Genomic DNA, 14492 nt, shown 5'->3' on the forward strand with positions numbered 1-14492 from the left:
CTTTCCCCGCTGCTGGCTCGCGCTGACGGAGGATAGCTCCCGCTGCCCGGCTGCTGCCGGCGGGGATCGCTGGTGTGCGGTGCTGGGAGCTGCTGCACAGCAGAGCCATTAGGGCCGTGCACTGAGACACAAAACTCGGAATAACAACTTGAAAAACGCTTCTGCCCTGCAGGCGATGCAGTGCCGAGCTTCCCAGAGGCGCTCTTCCTGCCTTGTAGGTTACAAATCAGTTCAAATACGTTTTAAGAGGAGTTTAAGTGGAATAATCAGAATTCCCTGTGTATTTCTTTAAAAGCTCACAGCTATCATTAGGGCCGTGCACTGAGACACAAAACTCGGAATAACAACTTGAAAAACGCTTCTGCCCTGCAGGCGATGCAGTGCCGAGCTTCCCAGAGGCGCTCTTCCTGCCTTGTAGGTTACAAATCAGTTCAAATACGTTTTAAGAGGAGTTTAAGTGGAATAATCAGAATTCCCTGTGTATTTCTTTAAAAGCTCACAGCTATCTTTCTAAATTACCTAAAGAGGTAAAACAGTAGACAGGAATCATCTTTTTGCCTCAGACTTTATGGATCTCTGATGGTTTACTGGGGTGTATGTTCACATAACCTGTATGCTGGTGATAAATAATATTGCACGGAAATATTGTCCTTGGGAAATATCGTATTAGTTTAACCATTGTTTCCTTTGATTTTTAAATGTTGAAAAGCAAGATGATATTTTTGAGTAAAAATTTGGGTACGGTGGCAAGAATTTTTGGAACTTGACAGTTAGACTGGGTATGTTAGATGAGAACTGAGCTGCTGGAGTTTCACTGTTTTGCAGTTGCATGATTAGAAGTTATTTTCAAAATCACCACGTTTATGGTATGAAAATTACATTCTTTCCTTATCATGAACAATAGTCTTGCCTTTAATCTAGTCATTTCTGCTTGTACTACTAAGCTTCTCCTTAGGAGATGGAGTGAAAAGCTGTAGTGATTTACTAGTGTTTCTTTGTGCAGGCATGAGATAGAAAAAGAAAAGGATTCTTTACCCTCCCTCTCTGTTTACAGAGCTACATCAGTTGCTGTAAATCTTAGAATAAGAAGTGAGATAGCAGGGGAAGTTGGGTATTCTTTCCTTTTTTTTTTTATTTTTTTTTCTTTTAATATTTTTGGTATACCAGTTTGGCATCAAAGAGCTGGGAGGCTGTAAATTTTGCTGTTTATGTTCCTGCAAGTGGATAATTAAATGTGAAGATCTCTCCTCAGTTTAGGATGTGATTTGCAGATCATTATCCAGGGATGATTCCTGCTAATGTCACTGGGACTTAGTTGAATGATTGGGTTAAGTTTTCTCTTGGATTGTGTGGTCCAAGAAGTACAGAGCTTGTGTGGAAGGTGTTCTTCAGAGCTGTCAACCTCAGGTTTTCTAATCTAGTAATTTCAGGTCCAGTACTTCAGATTAAGGCAGCAATTTTGTTTAGGGCTTTTTAGATTTAATTCTTGAGGTTGCTTTTCTGGTATGGCATTTTCAGGTTGTACTTGGAGCTGGAGGGGGGGGAAATTGTGGCTTTTCATCCCTGCTACTTGTAGAAATCCATCCTAAGGAACTTGAAAATTCTATTTTGCTTCTATGTTATTCAAGTCTTCAGACTTTTTCTGCATTTTACTAACAAATATTTATAATGTTTAGTAAGCAAAAGTTGCACTCCTTACCCCAATGCAGGGTCAAGCTATACCTGCAAATATTTACGCAGCTTTCTGCATTATCATAAGTTAAGTTTGCCTTTGAAGTGCTGTTGGGTATAATCATCCATTGTAAAAACAAAGTAAGAAGAGCTGCTCTTCACAAGCATTTTTAGGAGCCCAGGAAATTAAGAAGTTTGGCACACGTGCGTTACCTGCACTCAGAAAAAGGATGAAGTAAGGCAAAAAAAGCACAAAACCTCAGCAAATGCAGCTGGCTGGGAGGCTGTTGATATGCAGCTCCCAGGAGTGATGCTTTAGGAAAGGGCTGTCTGGTGTGGGGTGCCAGTCAGCAGAAACTGTTTGGCTAAAAAAGGCTCTGTAGCTGCTGTCACTGTTCTTTGTTAGCACAGTTGATGTTCCCCTAAAAGAAAAGAATCAACAGAGACCAGGTCAATGAACTCGGTGTGCTGCACAAAAACACACTGCATAAATGAGCTCCTGTAGAAGCCAGGTCTGCTGGCTGCATCAGTCACATGCAGAATGCATGTAGGCTGCTCATTAGCACAGTTACTGTAACTACGGTGATTATCAGGACCTGTGTACGCCCCTATCGATCCAACGTAAAAACAGCCAGGAATGAGCATTAACAAACCCAGCTGAGAATTTCTGGTTCAAGGGGTTTAGGTAATTCAAATGATGGGGAGACATTACTCCTTTTAAGTATCAAAAGCAATATGGCCAGCAGGTCAAGGGAGGCAGTTCTGCCCCTCTACTCAGCTCTGGTGAGACCCCACACTGCATCCAGCTCCAGGGTCCCCAGCAAAGGAAGGACATTGACCTATTGGAGTGAGTCCAGGGGAGGGACACCAGGATATCAAGGGGCTGGAGCACCTCTCCTGTGAAGGATGTCTGAAAGAGTTGGAATTGCTCATCCTGGAGAAGCAAAGACTCTGGGGAGACCTTATTGCAGTGTTTCAGTAATCAAAAAGAGGCTTACAAGAAAAACTGGGACAGAATTTTTAGCAGGGCCAGTTGCAAAAGGACAAAGGGTAATGGTTTTAAACTAAAAGAGGGTTGATTTAGACCAGATATAAGGAAAAAAATTTTACTGTGAGTGTCGCGAAACACTGTAACAGGTTGCCCAGAGAAGTGGTGGATGCCCCATCCCTGGAAACATTTTAGGTCAGGTTGGATGAGGCCCTGAACCACTTGTTATAGTAGAAGATGTTCCTGCTCATTGCAGGAGCCTTGAACCAGGTGATCTTTAAAGGTGCCTTCCAACAAAAACCATTCCATGATCCTACAAACTGCTGACCCAGGTACAATAAAAATAAATGATAAATGTGCCTTTCTGTGGGACTAAAGGCCTAGAGAACACTTGGACAGCTCAAGAGGAGTCATCTTAAGAGAGAGGATCAGAGCCATTTGTCAGGCTGCAGCCTCAGAGGAAACATATCCTGCAAGAGGGTGTTTGAAGGAGAGGCTTCCTCACATTCCAGGGGATGGGTGTGTAATAGATTCTCTCGTAATTAAAATTTCTGTTCTCTCCAGAGCATTATTTCTAAGTAATGATTTTATTTCATTAAATAATATTAAGCTTAAAGTTATTATCATAGGTCCTAAGGAGAACAGGATCAAGTGTCATACAAAGCTTTGTCTGCAACAAGGACTTTTATCACAGCCTGGTTTGAAAGTGAGTATAATTCTCATTGTCAACATCACACCACTTGTAATAGGGCCTTAAATGATGCACAAATATGTACTGTATTTGCAGAGTGAGCGAAGGTAGAGGTATATGTAGCTTGGTATGTGAGAAGTCAGTCTTAGAAGGTTATGCAACCAGACCTATCAGTAAAAATATTGAAATTAAATACTTAAATGGATGCTAAACACTTCCAGAAATATAGTAGTTAAATATTTAAATGCATGGAAAGGCCAAGGTTGGAGCAGGATTTGGAACAGAACAAATGTTTGTGCTTCAGAGTATAAACAAACCCTTGCTGGGAATAAGTGGAAATTTTCTCCAGTGTCTGAAACACCTAAGGCCAGACTTTTTTTGGCTTTAAAGTTCTTTTTTTATGAAGCCTCATATTCTGGTTGTTTTCTAATACTAAAAAAATTATAATTTATTAGAATTAGAATTAGTGCTAAAAATTTCTAAATTGCTTTACTAGACAAGATACATATTTTCTTTTTTTAAATTTTCCTGTTTGGTGTTTCAGAATATAAGTAAGGATATATTATCTTTGTGGCATTGCTTTAGAAACATGGTTCAGGTTTTTTTAAAGCATTTTTATGCCTAATAGCCTTTTCAAAATTCTATTATGGACTTAACTCAATCCTTATTCTGTAAATGCTTAAACACTAGCTGGAAGTACTATGAACAGTGTTCCTGCCAACTCTGTTGCAGCCAGTGACAGTTCAAATTGTCTAACACTAATGTTTATAGCTTTTACAGTGTGAGTGAATGAATTGCCAGAAACGCGTGGGAGATCTGGAATTCTCTGAACTGTTCAAGGAATTGCAGTTGCTTAATTCAGTTTAATTTAATGTATGTGGCAAATGTAGAAAGGCCTCTGACTTGATTTAGCTTTGACTTTTTTGGCTTTGTGATCATTAGTAGGGTAGGTGTGGAGATGATAAAATTCAAATGATTCATCCTTGTGGGGGTATCATTTTGTAAACAAAGCTAAATGTGTTTATTCTAATTTTTATGGATAGGTTGATACTTAAAAGTGAGGGGGCTGAGTCGAACAAAAAGTCCAGAGATGTGCTGTAATTCAGAATCTTCTCCTTTTGTGACTGTCTCGTATCCTTCCTGCTGTTTGACTTTCCACTGCGAGTCAAAACACGTCTCAAAATTGATTGGAGGCTGTGGGTTGGTTGTGGGGTTTTGTACCGTACATGGCATTTTATGCAAAGCCAGTTCCTCCACATGTATTCAATCCTGTGCCTTGTGAGGAATATGAGTTAAAAGATTGTAAACAAAGTTGAAGACAAAGAACCTGCTGTGTTCTGACACGATTTTATTTCATCAGAGCACGCAAGGGGGAAACTTGTGTTCCATTCAAATGACACACGTATATGCAAAAAACGTGTTCTTTGTCTTGGCATATGTTAAAGCTCTTGTTTTCTTTGGCACAATTAATATATAGTAGCATTTCCCTGCCTTGACTTATACTAGACCTGAAAGAAAAAGATTCTTTTGTTTCTTCAAATTAGTGCTGAGCATGGCTCACCATGGCATTTGTATTCCACCATCCTGTTTAACAGCACAGGTTACTGATTTTTAGAAATAGTCTGTTTCATACCAGGCTGTGAGAAGAAAAAACTGTCTTTGCCTTGTCTCTGAGCATTTGTGTTTTGCAAAATCAAAGCAGTTAGAGAGTTACTCCTCCATTCTTTCTGTACTATGGATAGTGTACTTCTCTTGAGTCTAACATGGGCATTGTACATACAGGTTTTTTTACAAGAGCATTTCCAGTGTCTTTATTTCCTGTTTGTATCTTATACCCCAGTGACCTGATCAGGTAAGCTATCAAGGTTCAAGAAGGGAAATTTGTGTGATTCTGGGTGTTTGCTTCTTATCCAGCAATAAGCTGGAAGTATTCATTTTGAAAGACCTGAGCCTAAAACCCCTTTGGCAGCAATGCAAAATGCTTCCTTGTGTGTTTTTCTTGTGTGTCCCATCTGCCTCTCCCACTCTGTGTCCTTTGCATTCTGCTGAACTTTGTATTGGTTTCTGAGGCTTGGTGCTTAGTCCAACCTCCAGTGAATTCAAAATAGTAACTGTTCTTGGGCTGGGCCAGCCCTCCATAGTGGTGTCAGCACAAGGGGGTCTAATATGCAGACCACCTCTGGCATAAATATTGTATGTTATTCAATGTCTGAATGTGGATGTCTTGACTCATTTGGTAACAGTGCTGAGGACTGCTTGATATTGATTTACTCCTAATCCCTCAGGGAGTAGCAATACAAGAGAACCAAACACTGACATACCTTACTTAGATGTCCCTTCCCAAGAGCTGCAGATCTTTAAAAAAATAAAGCATTCCTATCCTGTATGGTGTACTGTACTGGGTTTAGTAATCTTTAGACTTTACTGGGGATGTCTAAGCAAAAAGTTGGAAACCACTGCATTATGTCCTCTTAATCTGTTATTTCATTTCTAAACTTCTTTTATCGATAGTCAGAATTCTGAGTCGTTCTCTATCTTAAAATTTCTCTCTGATGCTTGGTGAGAGTGGTGTGGCATTCATTTCCACTGCACACATTTCTGAGCTTGTTTTGATGTTTCTAGGTGTAACTGGGGCATGGAGCCAAACTGTGTGATGCCTGCAAGGTCTGCTTGGGAACAGCTGCTCTGCGTTGGCAACGTAAACCAGGGCAACCATTTTCACACTGAAGTCATGGTCATATGCTCTGCATTTGTATGTCGTTTGCAGGATTCAGGCAGAATGCTGATGATGGAGGATGCAAATATGTAATGCAATAAGGTGCCATGGAGCAAGAGAACAGAAATAAATGGTGTCTGCTTTGTATTTGTGACCTACAGCCTGGCAGCGCTGATGTGGTGGGCGAGGGTTGGTTATACTTCAGATAACTGTCCTCTCAGTGACTGCTGTATTTCCTACTTGTACTTTAAATGGTCTCAACTTTGTCTCTTCTAGGAAAAACAAAATGAAGGAACTAGTGTCAAACAGTACAACCAGTATTTCTCAAGCCAGGAAAGCTGTGGAGCAACTGAAAATGGAAGCATACATGGATAGAATAAAGGTAAACTTAAACTTATTGTTGATATTTTGAGTTCGCTGACTAGTTTGTGAAACAGCATCCCTTTAATACTGCAGAAAACAAGAATCTGTGCTGAGTTATAAAACATTATTCAGTACTGTGAGTGATTACATACTAACTCTCAGTACTGGTGGGTTCTAGTGAAGAGATTTCCAAAGCCTGGCTTCAAGTCTGCTTCTGTGTGACTGTCTGTTACATTTGTCAAAAGTGGTATTTTGTGAATGCTTAAAATTAGCTGGCGGGTGCCCGGGTGCTCTTCTTTGTCACCTGTAGCTGAATTTAAGTGCAGCCCTGGTTTCTTGGGTTTTCTCCTTCAAAAATCAGAAAAAGTCTTTAAGACACTGCAATATTTTTGAATAATGATGAGACAAGCTGAACTGCTTTGCTCTGTTCTGTTTTAGTGCAGGTGTCATTGCACAAAAAATGTGTATGATTGCAGCATGCAGTTATGATTCTTCACACTTGATAACTTGTTGTATGTGAAAATTTGGTTTCATCATACCTCTAAATATATGTGGATTAAATATTTTTGTTAAAGGCACTGTTAAACAGAGGATTTCAGTTTTTTAAACTAGAAAATCCCGTGGATTATTCTTGCATGTCATTCTGCTTTCCACTAGTCTAAAATGTTTTGGAATATCAAGCATGTAGAAGCTAATAATGTCACAGAACTTCTCAAGAAAGCAATGCTCATTTCTTTTACTCTCTGCCTCTGAAAATAGGGAATAATTATTTTTATAAAAAATCCAGTCTCTACAAGGAAGAAGTTTTTAGTCTTTCCGTCTATAAAAAGTAATGCATTTAAATTACACAGTTCTCTGCAAACAACTGTAACTGAGTTGTTACAAACTGTAACTGAGATTATTAAGTCAGTAGGACAATTCAGAAATGCTGTACATTAAAATCTTCAAGTAGTTTTAACTCAATCTGTTTGTCCATCCATCCTGTGTGCTGAAAATCTGCATGTAGTCAGCATGGGGACAGTAGTATATATTCATGATTTTTAAAATAGTCTCAGATCACAAACTCACCAGCTGGAAAAAAAGTGTTTATAATTCAGAAATATTAGTGCAATTCAGATGAGTGATCAGTCTTTCTTATATGAAAATAGAAATTTCAGTCGCTCTATTTTGTGGCAGTTTTTAGCAATGTCTTGTAAGACCACTGAATTTGCAAAAGTAGTTTCTCTCTTTCATAGTGTGTTACAAATTCATCACATAAGCTGTTCACAGGCACAGGTGTTTATTTCCTGCAGTAAAAGAAGGTCTGCCTTGGTTAGTCCCAACTCAGGTCGTATGGCAGCTGCATGACCAGAACTGACAAGGGGGTGGTGGCAGAGGAAAGTGTTGGAAAAATATAGCCCAATTTACTGCAATTTGAAATCATTGATACTTAGTAAATTGTCTTAGACTTGCTTCTACATATTCAGTAGTAACTGTCACGTACCACATCATTAGGTCAGTTATGCAGATAGCTTCATTAGTTAAGTGTATACCACCCTTAATTACATATGTGAGAAAGACAAAGGTGCAAGAAAGACATAAGTTACTTTTGCAGTCAGTTTAATTAAAAAGAACACAGTTATTAGCAAATGTGGCAGACCTAAAAAACTGATAGCTTGAAAGTGCAATTATTTCACCTTTCAAAACAGCCTGTAACTGAAAACACACCAAAGAAAATCTGACATGTTTCAGAATTATGAGGGTTCCTATACTAATATAAAACAAATTTAACTTTTCAGAATGTCTTGATTTCTAGAATTTCTTTGAACAAGCATATGGGGGATTGTGAGAAGTGGTTGCTTGGCTATTTATTCCTTAAAAAAATCTGCTTGGCTTTTAAATCTTGAATCAGTTAAGTGTGGGCTTCAGCATAGCCAAATTTTACCAAGAAACTTTCCAGTGGTTTCAACTGGAGATTTTAAGTTCTCGGATCATCACTGTGAAGGCAGATAAATTAACTTACTGTCTTTTTTTCTGGTGTCTTGCATCTGATTAAACTAGTTAGACATTTAACAAAAGATCAGTGCTTTCCAGATATTTTAACTAAACCCTCTTTTGCAAACAGCCATAGCCAAGTGGTTATTCCCACAATAGGCAAGACCACATTGCTAACATTGAAGAGGTATCTGTGTTATTGACTGGGGAAATCAGAAGTTCCAGTTTATTTGTCTACTACAGAGGCACTTTGTTTTCCATGCACAGTAGCTGCTGTAACCAGCAAGAGTTGGGTCTGCTCAATTAAAATGTTGTAGTCAAAAGTGTGTTGATAGTTGCCAACTCCCCACTGTGTTCTGGATTTTTCAACAAATTTAAGAAGTCCTATCAAGTCCTCTAGCCAGTCAGAGCAGCAAAGCAGTGCTGTGTTCTGAGGTTCCACAAAGGCAATTCGCTGCTGAGGTGTGAAAGAAACAAGACAACTCAACAGAGGAGGATGGAGTTATTGGTGTATTGATCGGTAGCTGGAAGGAGGAGTACTGTGGGTGTTTTTGTAAACTGTAGGAATCCCAGAAGGATCATAATTGAACCTGTCTTACCTGGCAGAGGAACAGCTAGAGTTATAATGAAGAAGTAGAAAGCCAGAAATGCAGATTCAAGATAGGAAATACCAAATGAAATCAGATGAACAGTGGCCTCGTGACTAGTAGAATAATGTCTTCTAAAGATGCTAGCAGTAAAATTGAGAAAGCAAAGTTAGTATTGGTGTTTATCAGAGTTGTCCTCAGAATAAAGCACTATTTAATCTTCTCTTTGCAAGCAGAAAAGCAAGAGTGCTCTGACATTTAGGACCCTTGGCATATCAGTTATTATTCCATTTTCTTTTTCCTTAGGAAGATAGGAAGTATTCCTAACTGGTAGTGAATAGTGTTGGGAGATGAACAGTGGGAATGCCAATAAATGTGTGTGAATCTCTTTGTTTTAGATGTAAAGGATAAGCAGAGGGGGTGTTTTAGCAGGGATGGTAATTAGTCACAACCCACGGCAAGACAGAAGACATAGTAATTGCAGCATTTTGCCCTGTCACTGAAGCTTATAATTATTAGTGCAGCTAACAGGATGTTCTAACTTTGGCAGTTTTTATCACCTCTGCTATTCTGAAATATAATGGTAAAATTTCACAGTCCTCCTGAGACTAATTCTTTAAAGCATCAGGGTTGAGTGTTTTGTTAGATTTTTTTTCCCCTTTTGTTGATTTGGTAACAAGATGTGGTTTTCGCTACAGAGAGTAAAAGTAATTCTACAAAATGTGAGATCAGTGTGATACCTATATACTCCATCTCTTCTACTCCATACACCTTAAAAGATTTTTAAAAAGTGAAATGTTAACTTTCTGCTAGAATTCATTAATCAAACTGGAATCTGATTTTTTCCTTTAGGCACTTCTGCAATATGTATAAATTACTTTGAATCCGCAGACCAAGCCGTATTGCGTTGGAAAGCTGACATGATAAATGTGTTAGCTTCATTTGAATATTCAAATCACATGCATTTATTTTAATTCTCAGGAAAAGCTATTTTGAAGCTGTCCAGCAACATTCAGCTACAAATAACCCCAAAGGCAAGTAAAAGCTACAATAGAGTGGGCTCCATTTAACTCCTTCCATGGCACAAACAGGACGATCAGCACATCCCTTTTCACAGCACAGGCTGCAGCCCTGGCCGTGGGGCACCTCTGGGTGCTGACTGTGCCAAAGCAGCCATCCCTGCTGGAGCCTTGGTGCCATGCTCAGTGCACAGCCCTTCCACCACTGCTCTTCCCAATAATGACACTGAGCAGGAAACTTGCTGGAGGCAATGTTGTATTTTGCTCTATTTTGGGCCACAGGTCTGACTTTGCCGACACTGCTCACAGCTGCAGGAACTCATGTTTTCATTGCTCCTGGACTGTGATCAGCTCATTTAACTCCCCATTGTGAATGGTCATTATTCCACTGTGCAGGCCTAAGCTACTCCACTTCCAGTGAAGAAATGGCTGTAATTCACTTTCATGACTACTGTAATCCCAGTGGGAGGATTTCTCCTCTCAAAACCTTTTATTTGATTAACAGATGAAAATACATTTATTTTATGGCCCAGTGCAGGTTTAGTTTGTGAAAATGTGCTGAAATGTGATCACATTTCTTAGTTCCTTGTTGCAGGATTTTTTAAAAATAAACTATACTATGGTTTGTTTAAAAGCAAACTAAATTGTGATTTAAACACTCTGACATTGAAGGAAGGGTTTCTCTTCACAGAAAGGGGTGATAGGGCATTGGAATGGGGTGCCCAGGGAGGTGGTGGAGTTGCCATCCCTGGAGTTGTTTAAGAAAAGACTGGATGTGGCAGCAAGTGCCATGGTCTGGTTGACAAGGTGGTGGTGTTAGGTCAAAGGCTGGACTTGATAATCTCTAAGGTGTTTTCCAACCTAGGTGATTCTGTGATTCTGTGAATGTATTACTCTGCTTCACAACATTCCTACCAGCATTACACAACAAGTTAGATACAAAAATGTATGTTGACCTTTTGGTAGTGAAAACCCTTTTAATTGTTAGATGATATCAGAGCACAGCAATACGTAGAGAAACAGGAAATTATATTATTGGGTTTATCCCTTCTAAGAATGGGGATTGAAGTTGTGCTTCTCTTCCACTGAATGAAAAGCAATATACTTGGGCTGATGTTGCTTATCCATGCATGGAAGAAACAAGATCGTTATGGGAAAATCATTACAATCCTTTGTACTTTGAGGTCTGTAACTTTGCACACATTCTTGTTTTACCTGCTTCCTTCTTGAGAAGCACTGGTCCTTGTGAACACCTCTTCTGATTTGATTAGTTTTCTGTTTTGCCTGTGCCCAGCAGCCTGCTGTTCACATGTAGTGTCTCTGCCACCCTTTTGTCTTACAGGCCAATTCAAAGACAAACTAATTTTAAATAACACTCGTTTCCTCTGTTAGGGGGGATAGTCTATACTGGGGTGCCGACCACAGGTACTTCATAGGTTTAAGCATTCTACAAAGGCACAGAAATTGAAAATAATGAAAATAGAGAAATAAAGAGTCTGTAACTGTCTTCAGAACTTCATTTAAATTTCATGCCAATTCTGATTCAACACCCATTGACTTCGTAGGTCTAATCTGAAGCCTGCTATGGGCTGAGCTCACGTCAAAGCAAGCAAGTGGGGAAGCTTAAAGCTAACACTGATGACGCACCTGCTAGAAAAACACCAGAAATGTGATTTGTTTCTTCTCTTCACTCTAGTTGTGCAAACATGCTGACCTCAGTGCTTGACTGGGGACAAGCTGTCATGGTGCTCAGGGAAAAGACTTCTTTGTAAAGACTCCAGAATTCATTTTCTCAAATATCAGAATATTGAAAACACAATAATTCACCAAAACAAAGAGATACAGATAGCTCTGCATATCTTGCTGACAGAGCAGAACAAAAAATTATGTATATACTTTCTAAATTCTTGAAAAAATAAATGAGACACTCTGGCCTACTGTCACCAATAGTCCTATGGCACAAAGCTGCAAAAGTTACAAGGTTTAATATTTCATTTTTCATTTAATGCAAAACAGCTTGCATTGCGAATATTCAACACACTGCTACATTTTTATATGACTTTTCAGTAAGCATAACCCCATGTTCTGAATTTGGAGACTTGAGAATTGTTTATTTTAGAAGTATAAAAATATTAAGTTAAAAAATACTAAGGTAGTGCTCAAGTTTAAATGAATGCTGTGAATAAAGGACTACTTATAGTAACTTACTGAGCAGAAGACATTAGTCTTGCTTCATTGAAGAGAGCCATATTTAGCTTAAATGAGAGCTATGACACGTGGCATTCAAGTTTTGTTCCTGATTTATTGTTTCTTTTTAATCCCATGGTCACGTGCCTAAATAACTTTTTATTTTGCATCCAGAGCAGCAAAGGGCAGAGAGAGTGTTTGAGGAAAACTTAAAACCAATGAATGGGAGTATGAGCTGAAGCAGGTTCCTCTACAGAAGCAGACACCTTAAAGGAGAAGCCGTATTGCCTGTGGGAGGTTAGCGTATAAATGTTTTAATGACTCTGTGCTCCTGACCTCCTTCTGATGGAGAGGAACAGCTTCACATGGATCATATCAATTGATACCATCTATGTCACTACATTAGACAAAATGTATGTAAGGCCTAGTAAGAGAAAATTGAGAGATGTGATATCTAATAATTTAAAGGATGAAGCAATCTACTACCTGTTTTAGGATAGCTTCCCTTATCATTTGTTCTATGAAAAACATCTATGCAATTCAGATCGGTTCAGAATTGTTACAGTAGCTCTCTCTTCTCTTCTATTAGGTATCCAAGGCTGCAGCAGATTTATTGGCATATTGTGATGCACACATTGGAGAAGATCCCCTTATTATTCCTGTACCTGCATCTGAAAATCCCTTTAGGGAGAAGAAACTCTTTTGTACTATTCTTTGAGTCAGTTTTCAATTAAAAATGTCATCTGCTAAAACTTGGTATCAGTCTTGCATGCTTTTAGCATTATTTTCTTCAGATGTCAATACTTACCCCATAACTACAATATTTTTGGAAGGTAGTACAATTTCTGCTAAAAAAACCCCCCTAAAATAAAAAAAATAACCCTAAAAAATTCAAGGTAATGCTTCTCTTTCAGAGAAATGTACAAGTTTAATTTCAGTTCTTCATAAATATTCTTTTGGTCTTAATGAAATTATTGAGTACAGTATCAAATTGTAGATATCTTTGCCAGTCATAGATTTTTCTGGGACCTAAATGAGTCATACCAATCCTTGAAGCTATTTTTAACATTCTTATTTTCTTTGGAAGGTGAATTCAATTCATTTGCCTTTACAAATTTCTATCTAAAGAGAGTTGTGTGACCTTTTTCTCAAGTAGCACTATTTAGGAAAAAGTCCCAGTGATATACAATGTTTGGAATGATCGGTCTTATACAGTAAGTGGTGTGTATAAATATGTTTTCTGAAGACTGTAAGAAACTTGACTACAAAACCAGTCCTAGTAAAGTGCCATTGTAGCTACAAGCAGAATGAAGATGTACAATCACACACCAGGATTGCATCAATAAAATTGTAGAAAAATGTGGTTGCTTGTATCTTTTTTTGAATTGTAATGATTTGAATTATTTAGAAAGTAAACTGAACTGTGAAATAACTCTTCCTGAGGGACTTAGTGGAGGGTGTAAATCTGCCCCGAACAGCACAGGGAGGGGGATTACATTTTTTGAGCAGCCCTCTACATGCTTTTGCCCATGAGAATAGGACTTTATGGGGATGGAGGGTAATGGTGAATAAACGTTGTTCTAGGATATGCAGCAAGACCACTGTGCTGCTGACAGCCACTACGTCTGTATATTTTGTGGCTGCAGATTAGTTGTCAGCAAGTAATTTGTGGAGGTTCTGGGTGTTGGGGAAGATGAAACAGGAAAGCCTTGGAAATATGATTGCCTGACAAAAGATTTTGGGAATATGAAAACTACAGGCAACATCGAAATGAAAGCCACTTTTGAAATACCAGGTCTTAGTTACTAAACAACTAGAAAACAATGGTATGGCCACTGAAGTAATCCCCTTTTGATTGAACAATACCCTCTGCTAGCAGGCAGGGCCAAGGGGCCGAGCAGACCCTACTAGCTCAGCAGAAGGGGTCCAAAGAGTAGTTTTTAGAAGTTAAGATGTAACACTCTATGGTAATATAAGAACTCTTATAGGCTGTATGTAAATGCTATAGGATTTGTATCTTGTATTAGATTGGTTAGTGACAATTAGAATATTCAGTACAGAAGATGATTTATTGTATTGTAACCAGGACTTCACCACTCCACTCTACTTACTCCCTTACCCACTTACTCTCTTACTTACCTCCTCTTCGCTTACTCCACCCTTACTCTTACACTTACACTCTTGCTCTCTTGGGCCTGCTCCGAGCTGCGGCTGGCAGCTCTAAGCAGTGCCCCTGTACCCACACCCTCTGCAATAAACCGCATGTTCCAAGATCTGACTTCAGAGATCTCTCGTC

General features: G+C 38.9%; 2 protein-coding genes across 5 annotated transcripts in view; both read left to right on the forward strand.

Annotated features, from left to right (window-relative positions):
* The first annotated feature begins 354 nt into the window (after positions 1-354).
* On the forward strand, positions 355-13559 carry GNG4 (G protein subunit gamma 4). Of its 4 annotated transcripts, none has more exons than XM_017745230.1 (3): positions 355-3365; positions 6343-6448; positions 12786-13559. In XM_017745230.1, the coding sequence occupies exons 2-3, from the start codon at positions 6353-6355 to the stop codon at positions 12912-12914; spliced, it is 225 nt and encodes a 74-aa protein (XP_017600719.1). In that variant the 5' UTR covers positions 355-3365; positions 6343-6352; the 3' UTR covers positions 12915-13559. The 4 variants fall into 4 exon arrangements, with proteins under 4 accessions (XP_017600719.1, XP_017600707.1, XP_017600706.1 ...); XM_017745218.1 differs by lacking the exon at positions 355-3365 and adding an exon at positions 3869-6245; XM_017745217.1 differs by lacking the exon at positions 355-3365 and adding an exon at positions 3869-6168.
* The window catches only part of B3GALNT2 (beta-1,3-N-acetylgalactosaminyltransferase 2), a 43403-nt gene continuing 39618 nt past the window's right edge, over positions 10708-14492 (forward strand). Inside the window, exon 1 of the mRNA XM_017745213.1 lies at positions 10708-10739. Coding sequence (XP_017600702.1) covers positions 10723-10739 — 17 coding nt within the window. The 5' untranslated portion in view covers positions 10708-10722. The remainder of the gene's footprint in view (positions 10740-14492) is intronic.

The sequence above is a fragment of the Corvus brachyrhynchos genome, unplaced genomic scaffold (assembly GCF_000691975.1).
Source record: "Corvus brachyrhynchos isolate BGI_N302 unplaced genomic scaffold, ASM69197v1 scaffold70, whole genome shotgun sequence".
Taxonomy (NCBI): domain Eukaryota; kingdom Metazoa; phylum Chordata; class Aves; order Passeriformes; family Corvidae; genus Corvus; species Corvus brachyrhynchos.